Raw genomic sequence first — 19517 nt, 5'->3', positions numbered from 1 at the left:
AGAAAGAAGTGATACTTCAGAGGGATGCTTGTATTGTCTAGTGCTTACTGTTGGATTTGTGCTTATATGCCACCTTTTCTTTGAGTTGAGGCCTTTGGACTTGAGAGCAGGTCTGCAGAAATTGCTGAAGAAGACAACAAAGCCTCAATTCTATATGCAGCACAACTTTGCCTTCTTGCTTTACCAACAGATCTTATTGGTTCTGGTTTGCTTTATACAAAACCCAATTTGAATCTACACTAAAGCCCTTAGTTTGTTGCATACTTGGGGCACAGAAGGAGTTGATAAGAGGAGTCCTCGTAAGTAATTGCAAATGTTTTTCATGTGCAAGTTCATTCATATAGCATGACACTGAGAATGGTGCTGTAGTCTACACAAGATAAATACAAGAAGCTTAATAGATGAGATAGTATTTTCTTTTAGCTACTTATTGCCTGTTTTAATTATCTTCTTGGAAGTAGTCAATTTTCATTACTTGAAGGGGAAATTACTTACCTGAAAAATGTGTACCTACTGTACTTCAAAGCTGTCCCAACAGCTATTATTTGGTGGTTCTCAAACTATCAGTGCAATACTTCCTTTAATAATTAAAATGTCATACTTTTCCTATACTTCATTTGAACATTACAATTTATACTATGCATTATTCCCCTCAGAAGCCATTGAACAGCAGTAAGTTGAACCCTTACATCTTATAGATGAGCCTTGTGAACTTCCACTGAAGTTTCTGGCTGTACTTCATGGCCTCCGTCACTTCCTGGCTGTCAGGGATCTCTGGTCTGGGCTTCTACCAAATGCCTTTCTTTCCCAGAGTTTCCCCAGACCTTCTCTTGTTGTTTATTCCACCACCTTTTGCCAGGCAGGCGTAGCCTTGGGGAGGGTAGATGTCACAGTCTGTGGCACCCCAGCATTATGGCCACCTTATCCTTGTTAATGAACCTGGTGACGTTTGGCAAAGAGGAAGCAGAGCTCTGCATGGGTGGTTGGCCCTCTGTGTGACATGATTAGCTGCCACAGAGGGGCTGTGAGGGGATAAGGAGACTGTCACAACCAGCTGATGTATGTAAAGAGTATTCTCCAACCTGGTTTGCTGCCTTCAGCCCGCTGTTCTTCCTCATTCCTTTGTATTCATGCTCCTTGTGTGACTGCTAGTAGAGAGCACTTCTTTGGAGGAGAATGGTTTTAAAAGGAAGGAGATAGAGGTTCTTCTTGTAGTATCTTGTCTTCCCTAAACATGTTCTGCACTTTCCCAGTGCAGCTGTTCTCATGTTGAAAGACTAGGAAAGTTAGTAGATCAGGGATTTTGAAATGTATTTGCCTTGTGCATTCAACAAATGTACATGTGAAAGTAAGCTAGATTTCTCTTCCATTGACAATACCATGCTTTGTGGATAAATGTAGAGATAAGTGATTTAAGGATTGCTGCGAGGTAAGATGCTGCTTCTTGTGAGTGAGTAGAAATTAGACTGTGGTGACTTGGCAGCTCTGTATTCTGTTTAAGTAAAATCTGTTCTCTCTAGGTCTGTTTTTTCCCATGCAAAACGTGAGTTTTGTGTGTGGAAATTTAAAATACAAGGGATTGGTTGAAATTATTAGATAGAATTCTATCTTCCAAATTTGCATGTGTAAGGCAATAGCTGTAGAGCAGTTCTTTAAAAGCAAGAAATGGATGAAGAATGTGAACTTATAGGAAAATTAAGGGTGATGTTCTAAAAGTTGCTCTTAAGATGTGCCTGAGAGTGATCTGAAGTTGCACCATGTACTTTCTTTGACGTTATCTTGTAGCCTCCTTTCCCCAAGCTCTGCATCACCTATGCTGGCAGCTTTACTGCTGCTTCCCAGGTTACTTCTTTTCTTGACTGCACTGTCAAGCTGAGTGTGTTGCTGTTTTTTTTTTGTTGTTTTTTTTTTTTTCCCCAAGCTCTTTTCACCTTCAGTTAAGCCTTTTTCTGAGTGTGCCAAGAGCATGTGCAACCCAGAGTACCCATGGAGCTTTGCTTAATGGCCTCTGACACCCTGTGTGCAGTTTTGTTGTGTTATGTTTCAGTGTGCCCTGGGTTCAGGGATGCAAATGGCAAAGGGAGGTTAGAAGGTCAGTCAGGAGCCTGTAGTAATTGCAAGGAGGGAGCCTGTAATTAGGGAAGTTTGGGAGGCTGTCAAAGGCAGAAGGTCATTTGTAGTGATGGCCAGGGTGCCTTGTTGAATGTCTGATTGCATACATGCATTTCTTACATCTTTAGAGTGTTTTTCTTTTTTAAATCTTGCACTTGATTTCACTCTATTTTCCTAAGATCTAAATCTCTTTTTACTTTTACTGCGTTGGTCCATTTTAGCTTCATACTAATGTGGGAAACAAGATCTGCTGAGAAAGCCCACATGAATCCAGTGACAAAAGTGACCTCTCAAACATTATCTTGACAGCAAAATCATAGGTGAAAGCAATTTAACTTTCAAGAAAGTATAGGCTACAACTTCACTGACAAATGTGATCAAATGCCAATTTTGTATTGTATCTGACTGTGAGATATCACTATTTGTAACTGTGTAGATTGTTTCAAAAGTAGTGTATCCTACATTATTTCCATGAAAGCTATGATAGATACAAAGAGGACAAGACCAGTATTTGATAGTGTTTTGCAGCTGAGAAATTGTACTTTTTTTTTTTTTTTTTCAGCATAATCACCACCATTAGCAGGTTTGTGTGGATGAGCTGGTAGGGATGCTCTTCATGTTGTCATGTGACAGCTCTGCATGGCCATCCAGAATGTACCTTATGTTGCTGCTGCTGAAATGAACCACCCACTGTGGTCACATCCACTGCTTGGCTTCTATAATGGTTCAGCAAGCGTTAATGAGCATCAGTGGGTGCCATTTTTTTTTTTCTGTGAAGGAGAATTAACTAACACACCTTTTACTTTATATGAACTTCTGTGCCAGATGCTGTTCTGTCAGACTGCCCTTCTGCTGCTGTCTGTCACATGACAACAAAATGTAATGGAATATTCATGGGAAGGTTCAGCCTCTACTACACTTCATTGTGTTAGCCCGTGACATCAAAGGCAGATGGTGGTGTGGCTGTAGGAGGCATTACTTCTGGAGCAACCTACAGAAGTGTCTAATCAAGATGTAATTTCTTGTGGAGTTCTATTGCAGGTAACAGATTTGTTGCCTTGATAGTTCTGCCTGCCTTTTTTTTTTTTTTTTTTTTGTACTGCATACTACTAGTAACTTCATTTAGTTAAGCTACAGTGGTTTTCCAAAGAAAACTTTAATACTTGTAACTGGAAGATATGTTTACCTTAATATAACATACAGGTGCAGCTTCCAAGAAGTTATTTTCTAAATTTAAATGTCAGATTAGCTTTCAATATTCAGGTAACAAGTCTGTGAGCATCTGTAAGCCACGTAATAGTTCTTACTGATTTTTTTTTTTTTTTTTTTTCTCTTCATAAACAAGGAAAAAATCATACTAAAATGTCAAGATGATCAATTCTTGTTTGGGCATACATAGTCTTATTCATGTTGACAGGCTGACCTGACACTTGCACTTAATAGTCTTGGTTTTATTACTCATAGAGAGTTCAAGGTGGATCTCTAGCCCTGAATATCTGCAATATAACAGTAAAAAAAGTCACTACTACTGTTATTGGCTCTGGCATTTATTTTGTCACAGTACAAAATGGTTTTGGGTATAAGGACTGACTGAGTAAAAGATGAATTGTTTCATAAGAAACAATAAAAAAAATTCAGAAGTAGAGTGAACTTATAGGTAGAAATACTGGTATTCAGTTGCTTTGTTTGTGGCTTTTTTCCTCTGTATTCCTATTTGATTATTTTTTTGCTATTGACTTCAATTCATTTGCATTTTCTTGTCTTTCTTTGGTTTGCATTCTTATCTTTCCCTGATGTGTGTTGTCAGAAGCAGGATCAGTTTTTAAGTGTTTTCATTTGTGATGTGCAGTCTCTTTGAACAGGAGACTATTTTGATGACTGCAGCTGCCTGAAGTCTTCCTGGTCTTGCCTGTTGACCTCAGAGTGGATGGTGCAGACTGTTTAGCTTAGGTTATCTTGTCTTAGCACTGTTTTCCTGCATGTGGGCATTAGAGATCTTCCATACATCTAAGGGTAGACAATAATAGCATATGGACCTGTATTGCTGACTCAGCTTCTGCCTACACATCTTGGCAAAATAACTGCTGACTGCACAAGTCATTTAAAAAATGACTGCTTAAGTTTCCAACTAAGAAAACCCCAAAAAATCCTTAAAACACTTTTTTCTTCCTCAAACTGTTTGCATCTCTATTTCCAGAGATGCTGTGCTTCTACATATGAATCAGAACAGAGGAAGTACAGTCAGAATTAAAGCATTAGGTGAACTGAGCAACAGCCCAGCTGGGACGCTGTGTAAACCTGCATTTTAAGGCCAAAGTAATGCTACCACCTTCTGTGGTGGTCAGCAGTTGGCTGTCATAGATTCCAGCAGATTGTGAGTTCTTGGGTATAGATGGGCTTTCCTGTGAGATGTCAGATCAGCAATAGCTTCAGTTCTCGTTGTTCTGTCTTCATTTTGTGTAGAAGATGTAAGATTGTGGTAGTTAAGTTAGGTGGTATGAGAAGAGGTCATTTTCTGGACATAACCAGGTTGACAAAAGTATTCAAAGCATGCACTGCAATTGACTAAAATGAGGTGAAATTCTCACTGTACCTTACATGTGCTAACTGCTGGAGTGATAACTGCCTCATAAGGGTAGAAAGGCCTCTTTGGAGTTATTTGGCTCTCTAGGAGAGTGAAAAGTGTTTCTGTGTTTTCTTAAAAGCTGGACAGCTCTTCCTAAACAGAGGTAATTGGAAATGTGAGCTTTTCTTCTTGTTCACTGAGACAGACAAGATTGTGGTGGAGTTTCCTTTAAGACGAAGTGTTTGGAGGATCCTTTGGGTTTGCATTTTAAGGGAGTATTTAGCTTGATAAAGTACTTATGAGTGTTTTTTAGATAAATACAATCATATGTACGTATGCTTCATTTCCCAGTTCCTCTGGGCATTGTGAAATAGCTACCTTTCCACAATCTCAATGCAATATTTCTATGGCAAAAGTTGACAGGTATGTTTAAACTTGATTTGTCCAACTAGTTCACTGTAAGTTTTAGGGATAAATGGGCCATCTCATTTCCTTCCATTTTCCTTCCACTCCAATGAATCTTGTTAATTGCTATGACCTCTGCAGGCTCTTCTACCTGCTTTTTCTGTACATCTTTCAGATAGGTATATAGCAAAGAACTGGAGAGCATATTAAAATAACTGGCCTGTTATTACACATTTTACTTATAAGCTTTCAGGAATGCCTTCTTTTACTTGGCTTCAGCCAGGTCTTTTGCTGCCTGCAGTAGACTTACAATGAGACTCTCAGGATACCTAAGTCTGAATTTTCCACTTCGCATGTGAATAGTCTTTCCCCTCTGCCATTAAATGGAATATAAACAGTTTTTTTTTGTGTTCCTGAGTGAAAGCATGATAGTATTCAACCAGGACCTACACTTCTATCTACCCAGGACGCTTCTGACAGAACTGATAATGCATCTGCCCACTCTCAGAAGTGTGATTTAGTCTGCCAGGGATATGATTGCTATCTGCTAATGAAATCCTGCTGTCACAAAATTGGTAGGCAGATATGAAGTTAGAGCATGCAGTTTGACTTAAAGTTAGGTATTTTTTCCTGTGTGCTTTTTTTTCATTTTACACTCAGTCTTTAAGAACCTGATTGGAAGAAATAATACATTTCACTTCCAAAAAGGTATTCCACTGCATAACTCTTTAATTAGCTGGGTTATTTATTCTGTTGTTTAGCTTATTTATTAGTTTTTTCTTTATTGTATTATCTCAGTTTAATGAGTAAGCTACAACTGTCTTGTTGTATTTCTCTGGTTGAATTATCTTCTGGTAGAAGTGTCTTCTGCAGATATTGGCAGTGTACCTTTATCAGACAACCCCTAATGCTTTTTTCTTCCTGGAGCTAATTAGGCTGCATCTCTTATTTCTTTCGTTAGAAAACATTGTAATCCTGGAGCAGGCAGAGAAGAGTGAAGGGTTTACTTGCGTGACTGAGAAGAGCTTTGAATTAACATGATATGGGAAAGAGGGAGAGTAATACAAGAGGAGGGTATTTTGTAACTTAGTTTGAATGAGAAAGTATCCTTGCTGTAAACTCCTTGCAGGTTCTTGAGTTGGAGTTAGAACCATGCTGTAAGGGCTTGAAAAACCTTCATAGGAGCAGAAGTTACCTGGGAGGGAGTCTGCCAGTTTAGAGTCATGTTTTCAAGACAGTCATCCTAGCTTTTTTCTGAAGTTGTTCTAGTTTTGCTGTTGGACGTATTAATTCCATGTTTCCAAAAGTTGTTTTATGTCCCTTATGTTTTCCATATGTTCTTCGAAGTTGCCATTATACACAAGGATGTAATTTGTATGTGCATACAGTACATACTTTAACCATAAATTGTGCAATACTTATTTCTACTCTTGGAATAGAGCAAACGCATTGACGAAGACTGCAGTTTTAAGCCACTTCAAGCTGGTAAGGCATATCATATAAAGTCAGTAGCCATTCTGATCCATTCAGTATTGAGTATAAAGTGTCTGACTCATCCAGAAGATTTTAAACCCAAGAAATAAATTATCGTTTTCATGTGGGTTTTCTCATAAATTTCCTCAAGTCTGTGTTTATGTATATGTTCTGTATAGTGTTCTCTCTTTCTTACTTTCTTTGAACCATTTATTTATAATGCACAGCAGGGTCTTCTCAATTTTAAGTTCTATTTCTACTGAAGAGACCTTTTAAATATACTTCTATCTCTATCTGAGAACAGAAGTAAAATGCTTAGGGCAGATTTCTTGTTACATTGTTTGAAAAGCATCTGTAGGTAAGTAAATTCAGTTTGCTTCTGATTTGACTTCCTGCAGAAGCAACCTGCTGTTACTTCTATTTCGTCAACCTACCTCTGTACTTCCAGGTTATTTGCTTTTGGTTGTATAGCACTATTTTTTAAATTTGGATCTTAAAGTCCTTTTCTTTGTGTGCCTAACTCATAGGAATGGCTCCGTTTTTATTTACTGACACCGGATGAAATATGACTTTCATGAATGAAGCACTGCAAACCAGGCAGAACAGTGTAACTGGTGATTGAACTTTGTACACCTGCGTGTTAGGAAAATGAGGAGATAGCACATAGTTAATCAAAATAAAGCTTTAGTCTAAGGATTGGTGGTGGTAGTTTCAAAATTGGCTTCACTTAGCTTTTTTGGCTGACTTGCCTTTTGAGATGCTGAATTCCACTTGTTAATCTGATGGCAACCACATATGGGTATTGCAGTCTCCAAATGCGTGGATTTTTTTAGTATTGCACTTCAAATTTATTTTACTGATGTGGAGTAGTTCTTAATGTTAGCTTCATTTATAGCAATAAGGAAATATATTATATATATATAATATATGATATTAATATATCATAAAGCTTATTGAAGCTTATAATGTATCTTTTGTTATGTGTAACAAAAGAGAATGTGTTCTGCTTCCTGGTGATTTTTTTCTTTATTTTTTTTTTTGTGAACTACAGATAAACATGGTTACTGCTACTTCTCAGTGTCTTCTTTTAAAAGAGGGAGCATTGCCTGCTTCGCCATCTCTTCCCAAGTGACTTCAGTATGCCTACTACTAGGAGGACAAGATTCTTAATTTCACTTAAGATGTTCGTGTCAGTTCTGACTGTGATACTTAAACTTCAGAATAATCAAAGTTGAACTGCAGATGTTGTTAGGCCTTTAATACTGTGTCTTCGTGGTTACACCCTGCTTCTCTCCTAGATAAATAGTTCTGTTTCCCCAGCTAATCTTTACCATTTCATCTGAGAAATAACATTCTTTGGTAGGAAGTGTAGATCTTAGCTGGAGAGTGGAATTTGTGTATGTAAGCTTAATTGCTGGTGCTGAAATGAACTGTGGGAGTACATAGATAGAGGAAAAGGGAAAGCAGGATTACTTTTTTGGAGTATCAGCAATACTAGATTCACTTAGGTCAGTCATGGTGCATCGTGTTAACTGTTCACTGTATTGGTCAATGCATGCCTGAATACATTTATAAGTTCTTAGGTAGTTTACCACTGGTAGCTCTTGAGTACAAGGTAAGGAATCTGAGTAGTGGGATCCTCAAAGTTATGAAACTCGCTCAAAAACATGAATTAGTGACTTTTGTACTCTGAAATGATAGGGAAATAAACTCTTGTTCTTGCTTTTTTTTTTTTTTTTTTTCCGGTGGAAGTTTGCTATTCTAGAAGAGGAGTTTGAAAAATGTTTGATAACTTTCCTCACTAGTTGTATATAACTAGCTGTTATTCTCATAGTTGACATTTGTCATAGCTGAAATAATTTTTAAATAAAATCTTAAAGGCTGTTAACTGGACAAGTTACTGAAGAAACTGGTGTAGAATATCTGCTCTAGCTCTGGATAGTAGGGAAGATCTAAAAGTTACTTGCAGGAATAAAGCAGCAGTAAAGTGGTTTTTTTTTTTTTTTTTTTTCTTCCGTTAAATCTGAAGTAACATTTTAAATGTCTCTTATCTAAAATAGGGTTTAGGGTATGCCAGCAGGAAAGAATCTATCAGCTTGTGTTCACATGGCAGCCACACTTGTCCTTTTTTGGTAGTTTGAACCTTAGCATCAGTCCTTACTGCAGGCTAACGCTGCTGCTAATATGTGGAGAAAACACAGTTCTAGAAGAAAAAGGCTGTATAAGTTATGTGAGGGACAGAAAGCAACAACTCAGTCTAGAATTCAGACAGCAGCTAAACCTTTCTTGATGGCTTCTACTCCTCTCTATGCAGTTTCCTCAGCAGTCCTGCTTGGTTATACCTTGATTCTTTTTACTTCAGTGACCTTGGTTTTACTAAGTCTGCATAAAGATTACATACAATATACTGTTAGTGTTCCTTGATTGTACTGTTAATATATCCTCCTTACTTATGAGTAAGGTAGTCTCTATTATGATATTCCTCTCTGGGGAACAAGACTCTAAAAAAAACTCTTGCTTTCCAGCTTCTACTTCTGTATCATGTGAACTTACTTTCATTAATCTGAAAATATTATCTTAGCAGTTTATATCATGAAAGTTATAAAAATTGATTTTATTTTTAGTGAAGAATAAAGCAATTACTTCTCTTACTTTCAGATGGGCACCTTTAAAGCACATGATGGTGAATATTTTTTAGAACCTCTGATGAAAACGGATGGAGGTGAACATGAAGATGAGCATAACAAACCACATCTTATATACAGACATGAAGAAATTAATAGAAAGTATCAGAAATCCCATAAACCTTGTGAAGTTTCAGGTATAGTCACTTTCATTTTCAATGCAATTTTTTTCAAGTGTTAGTTCTCATATTTAAAAAAAAAAAAAAAGGCAACTTGCCATTTTAAGACATATTTTTCTCCAGATTGTTTCACTAGACCTCTATGTTTTTTCTCTCACATAATTTTGGCAAGCATTACTTCTTTTCCTGCCACTGGGTAAATTTAAATATAGGAGGAAATAGGCATGTAATGGTATATCCTTGTGTTTCAGGAACTTCTCTCTTGATTTGTTTTTACACCATACATATGTTGTTTTGTATGTAAACACTTAAAGGGTAGATCCCTGGGAATTGCTGTTGCTTACAGTCACAAAAGTTAATATGTTATTGCAAACTTAAAGAATAATTTGAGATGTATGTCCTCCTTAAGAATGAAAGTATATAATATTACCCATTAATGTAGATGTTTTTCCTTTTGGATATTTTAATAACATATTCATACTACAAAATACATATTTATAAAAAAAAAAAGCAAGGGGGGTAATTTAAATGTGTATTTTAGGATGTGTCACAAGTGAATGGTTGTACTTCTGTAGTGTCATAGTATGTAAGTTAACTGCTGAGTACTGTAATTTTAGAGTGGGAACATATGCAGAGAATGGGAACCTGGAAGTAAAACAAAAACCTTCATTCATCACAAGAAAGTGACTAGGAAGCATCATGTCTTAAACAAATGTGTTTTTTAGTAGAGTGGAAAACTTCAGAGCTAGTTTTCATGGTTGTGAATGCGCTTTCGTAGTCAGAAAGTGTTTTGCTGATAGAAAGTCACCTGGAGCTTCTATCAAATTATAAAAGCTACACAGAAGAGCAGGATTAGGAAGAACTGATAAGATGTTTAGAATTTGTCTATGATCAGAGGTGTGATCTACTTAATGTTGCCTGTTTCAGTGTAGAAGCTCAAGCCTATATGAGCAATGATCTTAACCTTTGCTGTTACAGTAGTGCCGTGTTGAAAGTATTTTTATTGTCTAAAACGTTTTCAAGTCCAGTGAGAATAAATGCTTTTATTTTAGTAGAAGTATACAGGCTTCATTTATTGGGCTTCAGAGAAAATACTGGAGGTGGAAACTCAAAGAAAGAGAATGCAGGTTAAATTTTGTTCAGTTTGGCATATAGAAACATCCTGTCTAATTCCATTCTACATCTTACATGAGTCTGGAATCTGCCTTTATGCATTTTTGAATCTATTTGCATTTCAGAAGTGCTTACACAACATTGGGAGCATCTGAAGAGAATAAAATACTGAATTTTACCTGAAGGAATATCTGGCCAGTTGCTTGAAAACAGAAACTGCAGAAATAGCATTGTTTTGGCTAATGTTGTGATCTAGGATTTTTCCAAAATTATACTTTGTGCACAGAATGTGTTGAAAATCCTGCTTTTTTTGTAGATACATAAAGCTACAGTTACGATTGTCTTCCATTGAATGAGCTCCAGTTAAAGACTTTTTTTTTTTTCCCTAAAGCTCTGTATTTTTGAAAGGTGGTGCTACCTATTCATAATTGCCACTTAAGAGTAAAGAGCAAAGCTTTGAATAACAGGAAGCTGATTTTAGAGCCAATTTATTAATTTTAAATGATAGATATGTACTGAACCAAAGCAGAGCTCTTTTAGCTGAGTTGAGTATTGTACAATATGCCAGTATTGACATATTGTAGAATAGTACCAGTATTAGCAACTAGTGTAAGAAAAGCATAAAGAGAATAGTCAGTTTCCCTGTTTTATGTGTTGTATCAGCTACAGAAGACTGAGCCAGGGATTACTGTCCAATTACTATTGGGGTTTGTGGGCATTGCAAAGGAATTCATGAAGGAAGAAGTATTAGTGTAGTATTTTTATCCTAAATAAGATATTTCTCTATTTCATTGCTAGCCTTGTTGAGTTAGTCGTGTTTTTTCTTAAAGGGGAAAAGACTTGTGATCATGAGAGTTGGTTCTTTCATTTAGTGCATTTTGACAAGTGTATATGGAAAGGCTTTCCATGTGGAAGTAGTATTTCTAAGCTAAACATTTTATGCTTGATCAGGATGTGACTTGCAGTGACAATAGTGATCCATCTCATCTAACTCTAGATATTTTACATCTGTGTTAGTCATCCTTCTCCTCTTTTTATATTTGGAGGAGAGAAAGGATCGCTGGCTCTGGTTCATGTGACTTATTTTAGGTATGCCTTTTAGGGTAACATGATTTACTACATGGAAATGTCTGTTTCACTGCAATGACTATAAAGAGAAGCTGAATGATTAGACATTTTAATGTAGATGATTTCCATGACCTGTTTAAAAAAATCATGAAAATCATTGTATATGTCTAACTTTAAATCCCTCATCCGTTTTGTTGTTTAGAATTGTTTCCTACTTATTCATTGATACAATATTGAAATGTTAAATCTTTTGTCTTCACTTGTTCTACCTTTACAGCATTTCCTAATGCTCTTCCCAATCTCTGGTATCTGTACATCTAGTTGTTGGTTTTTTTTTTGTTTTTTTTTTTCCACACTGTGAATGAAATGGTGCTACACCTTTGAAGTCTCCTTCAGCTCATCTTCTTAGTTTGAAATTGGATCACAGTGATTATTTCTAAAGTTGTCTAGCTAATTTTTCCTCACTTTTTTTTTTTTTAAGTCTTTCTGTCAGGGAAGGACATCTGATACATTTCGTACTCATAAATCCTGTTTCCTTAATACAGGAAAATTAGAGGAGTTTGACATGATAGCTATATGTTGGCTATTGTTCATCCTCTTGTTTTTGTGTTCATAAACAAAACGAGTTTTATTTAGTGTACTACTGAAGTTGTCTTGTCTAGTCTGCAGATTGGTCTTCAGCTCTTATCTTAAGTATGGGTTCTGGTTCCTATTTTTTCCAATGTTCTGAAGTTTCAGACTCCTGTGACGTAATAATGATGAGTGTGTTATTGCTTCAGCTAGTTTTCTTGTATTGAGTCAGCCAGTCTGAAAACATCAAATATTTATAGGTACTCACTAGCATGGTCGTCTTCTATGTCAGCCCTTACTTTTTTCTATTCACTGTTACTGATAATAATTCTTTTTGAGTTGCTATTCTTGTATTTTGTGACTGTCTCAGGTGACTACTCAGCAAACTTCAAGGTGTTTGTCTCTACTGTCATTTTGATTTAACGTTGTGTCTTGACTTTAATGGGGACAGCTGACATCTCAGAAGTAGATTAAAGCTTAATGAGGAGGGCTCTTCCACTAGAAGATGAAATACATATTATTTAAATCCTTTCAAAGTGAGAATGACACCTGAGTCAGGATCTCTTAAGTTGTTTGAAGAACATAGTTGCTGAGGATTGGCAGCTATACTCTGGCAGCTTCTGCTTAAAAGGAAATCTAGCTTCCAGAAAGATAATAGGGACTGAATCTGAATGGATGAATACCACATTAGGCACTTAAGTTCCAGGGAATAGTGAGAATTGAGGTATACTTCTCATCTAAGTGTTTTCTTGTGGGCATTGCTGAAGTGACTGACTGATCGAGGCATGAGTTTTCTTCAGATGTCACAAGCCCCTGAAGGTAGCAAATTGGGAAGTGCTAAATACTGAGATGTCTCCAAGCTGTATCTTTTAGACTCTGATTCTATGCCACAAATATTAATAGAGCTGTCAAGAAAGTTACTTATATTTATACAGCTTTTTTCATATATAAATGATGTCAGTTCAGGACTGGAGTCTAGTCTTTATAGTTCGCTGTTGTTGGTTTTGTTGATGTTAAAGGGCTGTGTTTGAATATGGCTATTTCAATTAACTATTTTCCATTCTTTCATTGCTTAAGCTCTAGTGCTTATTTCATTCCAGCCTTCCTGTTTGGATTATTCTGCATTCTAGGAACTATATAATACTGCTGTCTCTTCTTAACTAATTTTTGATATTGAATCCATATATGAAAAAAGCTGTATGATAGTGTTCAGGACATCTAATTTATGTTCCTTCTGTGTGTAATATATTTTTATTCTTTTACCTGTTCTCCTGGAAATAAGTTCATAATTATAATTTTGTCTACTTTAGACAGAGTTGCATGTCTATTTTTAAATTTAGAAACTGAATTCTGCATTAATTTTTTTTTATATTACAGAAAAGGAGGTGAAGAAAAGCACTTTACTACATCCAAATGTCAGCAGCTTAAATGAGGAGAGAAACATTTTATGGAAGTCTCCAAATTTAGAGTATGCTTTTAAAAATCTGACTATGGAGGATGCTGGCAATAATCCACATTCCCGGAAAAAACGTTTTCTTTCTTATCCAAGATATGTAGAAGTGATGGTTACAGCTGACACCAAAATGGTTCGTCATCATGGACAGAATTTACAGCACTATGTATTAACACTGATGTCAATAGTAAGTAAAACTTAATAAGTACTAGCAATTTCAGTTTTTTTTCCTGTTTTGATGTTTTCTCTTATGCAACTTCTGTCTTCTGCTTTCTCTGAATTCTGTATTAAAATAGATTCCGTAAACAACAACAAAAAAGAAGTAGGGCCAAAACTTCAGATTCTGCCTCTTCAGTTAAACGTAAATGAGGTGTGTAGTTTAGAATGCTTGACCAATTTTCTGATTTGCTGTTACATTAAAAGAATGGTCAAGCTCCAGTGAATTAAGAGTGACTAATTAAAGCAGACAGAGGTTAAAAGGTATCGTGAAAAAATGCTTGATTATGGCAGTCCTAGTTTTTTCAACTAACTTCAGATTGATATGGGTCAGATTTTGAATTGACATTATTTGTTTCAAGTAAGAATTTAGCACAGCTCAACTAAAAGTCACCTCTTGTATCATTTTGCAGCTTAGTATAAGCTCAGTAAAATCAAAAGATTTACTGTGACATCTGTTAACTGTTTTTTTACTAAAAGGTGTGCTAAAATATTCTGTAGAACTACTTCTAGATCTTGTATTCTTTTGTCTGTCAAAAAAGTTAAATTTCTGTGAACTGCATTTTGTTTGAACTTGCGAAGAAGTCACACTTTTGGTCTCCATGCGAATACCTGGTTTAAGTAAGAATTAATCACTTGACCATCATCTTGTAGATGAGCTGAGTAGCTCTATAGTTTCCCCTAGACACAATTGATTGGTACTAGGTACTTCTGTGAAGCAAATTAAGAGGTGATAGACATTGAACTAGCTGTCAACTGACATTGGACTAGCTGAACTAGTCCCAGCTGCAGCCTCACAAAAATGTGTGGGTCTCGTGTAGACCATGTGTTACACCTGCTAGTTGTATGTTGATGTCTGAAATGACATACATACAGATAGGTAGGTGTCTGAACTGAGTTCAGTGCATTGTCACAACTATCTATCCAGCTGTCAGCAGTAGAGGTGCTGTCACCTCCTATACAATGTAGGCATCTAAGTTTAGAAGTTTTAATGTCACACTGATTTCAAGCAGGAAAGCTGTATCCTTTTTGAAGTGTTAGGAGGAGGGGCACGGGAAGTTTTTTAGGATGAAAAAGTTACTTTTTTTCTTCCTTTTGTGCACATTACAATGAGATTAGTTACAGCAGTGCTATACTAAGGCTGCTTTTATCCTGTGCAGTCGTGTTGTATCTCTGTGTCCTACAAAGAGAAGAATGTATTTCCAGTGTATGGTTAAGATCTATGTCATACTTAAATGAAACTTCCTTTTTTTGTGGAATTTTTTATGATTTCAGAACTATCACTGCACAAAAGCAGAGTTGGACAGAATTTTGTTGAATTTCATTATATGACATGTATGCCAAATCTCATAATTGCTAATAATTTGGTAGTCTTCTGAATTTTTATACTGGTAGTGATGTGAACCTCTAAATTAATGTCTGACCACAATAAAATAAAATCACTATTGGAAGATTTTTTAACAAGCTGTTTGGGAGTGATTTAGAAATAATTTATTCTGAAGATGTCACTTAAATCTTTTTAATAGAGCTGTACTAGAAAACAAAGTAATCAAAGCATTATTTAAAAACAGACTATTTTTCTACAAAACCCTGCAGTGAGATGAAATAGTATTTTGTGTGTAATTTTCATGAACTGCTATTGTGATTATGGCTCATTATTGGTCTAAAATTTTTAACTACTTAAAGGAAACACTAGTTTCTGCATCTGTAGGAGTCATACATTCGACCACTACTCCTTATAATGTTTGGTTTTCTATGTCTTAAGTAGTTAGTTTCTACTTGCTGAACTGCTGCTAATGAGTCTATGGAACTCTTTTTATGATTAACATTAAACAAATTTGTATTGAATGAGAAAGACCAGGTATTTGCTAAAATACCTTGACTTCCTGCTTGCAGTACCTGTCTATTGTAGAACTTGGGCTTAGGTTAGTTGTTGCTGGCTTTGAGGTAATCGAAAACAAGAAAAAGGCTGCACCATTAATGGGAATTTAATATGGTATTCAGGAAGACGTACAGCATCTGGCAGCAGTTACTCCATGTGTACTTCTACTTGTTTGTTTCAAGATTACCTTTAGGAACCAGGTTTTTAAAAGCTTTGTCTAGAAACGTGTGGCTTATATAAAATGTGGAACTTAATAAAAATATGAAATTAGATCCTAATTCTGAATTTTTTTTCTTCACGGTCCAGTTAATTTTACCACTAAGAATATGAATCCCAGCTTAGTGTCATAAAATTGTAGAACTGTTTGAATTGGAATGGAATTGTAAAGGACAAGTCCAACTTCCCTACCTTGAACAGGAACACCCACAGCTAGATCAGGTTGCTCAAAGCCCCATCCAGCCTGACCTTGAGTTTCTCCAAGGATGTGGCATCTACCTCATCTCTGGGCAACCTCTTCCAGTGCATCACAACCCTTACTTAAAAAAAAAAAAACACAACAACAACAACGAAGTTTTGCTTATCCAACCTAATCTCTCATCATGCTTCAAACTGTTTCCCCTTTTCTTGTCAGTACAGATCTTGTTAAAGAGTCTGTCCCCTTCTTTCTTATAGCTCCCCTTTAGACACTGAAAGGCTGCTGTTATGTCTGCATGGGGCCTTCTCTTCTCCAGGCTGAACAGCATTAGCTTTTTCAGCTGTCTTCCTAGGGGAAGTGTTTATCTCCTCTACTTCTTTAGGAATTTCAAATGAGATCATAGAATGACAGAAAGAGTTGTAAAGGACCTCTGGAAGTCTTAATTCCTTACATATGTTCGTGTTACTTTGTGTTTACTAGCTCTGTTTGACAGATTAATATACCATCCTCATTCTCTTCCTTCTCTTGTCTCAGAGTAGTAATGCTTCAGTAAGCTAGTAATAAATGTAGAGAATAAATGACTACCACTCTTGGATATGTAATCAGTATCAGAATTCATCAGTATGCAGGTGGATTTTTCTTGACCCACAGCCTATTAATGTTTGAAATGCAACTCTTAGTCTTATTCTGTTACCAACAAAGGGAAGAAATGAAACTACTACATTCTGTTCTTTCTATCATTGAACAGGTAGTTAAATTTTAATAATCAAAGATGGTACGCGTCTGTTCAAGCAACTTCTGCTGTTACATGAAATTGCCAGGTTGATGGCATTTTAAATGTATCAAGCATTATTCCACTCATTCCAAAACTTCTAAGGATATCCAGTTTTGGCTTGGGTTTTAAACAAAACTGAAGTTTAAGCATATAAATCTCATTAAACTTTAATAGAGTGTAGGTATTTAGCACCCAGAAGAACCCTTGAAATCTTGATCCTTGTTTGCTTTCTCTTCATATTTTAGTATTAACAAAACCAGCAAAATAAACTTCCTACTATAGGATACTCTTTTATGGATGGAAAATGAGAACTGAAATGTGCTGCTGAATGTTTTTAGAGTTTGAAGTGTCTTGTCACTCATCCAATTTGACCTGTAAAGGCTTAACTCAGTGTGCAAGTAATCCCATTGAACCGAAGCTGGGAATGCATTTTCTCATTTCTTTTAGACTGCATAAATCTTTGCAAGATGAGTGTTCATAATATTTATTCCATCTTGGAGATGTTTGTTATTGTTGACTGAAATATGTATTTAAAAGTTGAAAGATGCTTTTTGCCATAGAAAGGCTTAAGACTTTGTGTTTCAATACAAAGATTTTTCATAAGCAGTGGCATTAAATAATGTGAAAGATGAATAAAACAATCTGTGACCACTCCCCACATTCTTCTTTGTTCTTCTAAATGTTGTATCAACATAGAAGTAGATGCTGTCTTAATAGGTTTAGTAGCTGGAGGACTCTGTCCTAGGTGTGTTAGATTGTAACAGTTCAGAGCCCCAACTGTAAATCTAGATCTTAGAAAGCAAGCAAAGCAAGCAAAAATTCACTAAAGCGCTGGAGTTTACTATGAAAATGCCAAGAACCATTTCATTTTTGTGATATACTTTGTGCACTAATCTGATTTTCTAATGTACTGTATATATATAATTTCTGTAGACTTCTTTGTCTATTGTTAGTTTGCTTGCTGCAAGACCTTTGTAATCTTGACATGTCAAGAAAACTTGACATGTAAAACCACCTGCAGTACAACTCAGTTGACCTGCTAAATGGGGGAATTGGCTGCTTGCCTGCTCATGTGAGTGCCAGATCTGGGGTATGGGAGGAGAGTGGCCATGTGTTCAAAGAAGGGATTGAGACTGGATAAATTTAGAGCACTTAAATTGTCATTGTACTGTAGAATCATAAAAGTCTTATTATTCAGTAGTAAAGCAGTATAATCTTAATATCACCCGGTTCTAACACTATTTTACATTGATCAAGACTCGTTCTTAATGTGCTTTGTACATCTCTGTGCTGAGAGACTTTATTTTTCCCCTGTTTTGTTCTTTGGTCTGTTCAGATGTAGAAGGTTATAAAAATCTTGAAAAATCATTGTCATTTATAATAGCATTTTATACCTTCCATAATTCACTGAGATATAAAACAGAAAGCAATGAATGAGAGCTCTTACCAAGAATACTAAACTTACATTTCTGAACTCAAGATCTTGTGTTGAATTTTTTCCCTGTTTACTGCTTGATGTCTACCAATCATGTATCTTGCCTTCTTTCAGATCAGTGTACGTGAACATAAATTAAGTATTGAATATTAGTGTAAACTAAGTGAAAACTAGAGAGCTGGCGCAAAGCCATTTGTTTCTTCCTTAGGCTCATTTCCCTATTTTTTCTTTTGTATATATAAAACCACATGATTGTATTTTCTATAAGATGTTGTTAAAAGGAGGGTGGCTATTACATTATTAACCAAAACAAACAAACAAACAAACAAAAAACTAGAAAGTTAAATGGCTTGGGGTGGAAGGGACCTTAAACGTCATGTAGATAACCCTCCTGTCTTGTGTAGGGTCATCAACTACTAGGTCCTTAGGCTGCCCAGGGTTTGTCCAACCTGTCCTTGAGCACCTCCAGGCATGGAGTATCCACAGCTTCTCTGGGCAACCTGTTCCAGTACCTCACCACTCTCTAACTTCCCCATTAACATCTACTCTAAATCTTTCCTCTTTTAGTTTAAAGCTGTTCCACCTAATTCTGCCACTATCAGACCACGAGAAGAAGTCTGTCTCCCTCCTATATAAAAGCTGCTTCAAAGTACTGGGGGCCTGCAATGTGGTCTCCCTGAAGCCTTCTCTAGGCTGAAGAAGTCCAGCTGTCTTAGCCTTGCATTGCAGGAGGGGTGCTCCAGCCTTCTGATTTTCTTTGTGACTCTGGATCCACTCCAACAGTTCTCCATCTTTCTTGCGCTCAGGCCTGGGTGCAGTACTCTTGATGGGGGTCTCACAGTCATCTCTGTCTCCCTACTGGCCATCCCTCTTAAACGCAGCCCAGGATACTGTTGGCACTTCCAGGCTACACATGCACACTGCTGGCTCATGTCCAGCCTTCCATTCACTTCCGTCCACCAGGACCCTGAAGCCTTTCTCTGCAAGACTCTATAAGTATCTACAAACTTATAAGCTCTATGAGTATCATTTAAGCAAAAATTTGTGAGCTAGATTTCTTGCATACCTTGACATACAAATATCTTGATGTAGGAAAAAAAGCCTACCTTTTTTATACACTGACTGCTCTTACGAATTTTCCAGCTCCTGCCTGTATTTCAAATGTCTTAGTGCCTCATAGTGCTCTGAGTCTTGAGGTCCATCAAGTGAGACAGACGTGGAATTTTTGTAG

At 36.5% G+C, this 19517-nt stretch overlaps 1 protein-coding gene across 4 annotated transcripts in view; it reads left to right on the top strand.

Annotated features, from left to right (window-relative positions):
- The window catches only part of ADAMTS20 (ADAM metallopeptidase with thrombospondin type 1 motif 20), an 84089-nt gene that overhangs the window by 1756 nt on the left and 62816 nt on the right, over positions 1-19517 (top strand). For all 4 annotated transcript variants that reach the window (XM_042872378.1, XM_042872377.1, XM_042872376.1 and 1 more), the window contains exons 3-4: positions 9215-9377; positions 13488-13750. In XM_042872378.1, coding sequence (XP_042728312.1) covers positions 9215-9377; positions 13488-13750 — 426 coding nt within the window. The remainder of the gene's footprint in view (positions 1-9214; positions 9378-13487; positions 13751-19517) is intronic.

Source organism: Lagopus leucura, unplaced genomic scaffold (assembly GCF_019238085.1).
Source record: "Lagopus leucura isolate 7727_CA_CO unplaced genomic scaffold, USGS_WTPT01 Super-Scaffold_100008, whole genome shotgun sequence".
Classification (NCBI taxonomy): Eukaryota; Metazoa; Chordata; class Aves; order Galliformes; family Phasianidae; genus Lagopus; species Lagopus leucura.
The sequence above is the reverse complement of the archived record's forward strand: the minus strand, read 5'-3'. Positions and strand labels throughout refer to the sequence as shown.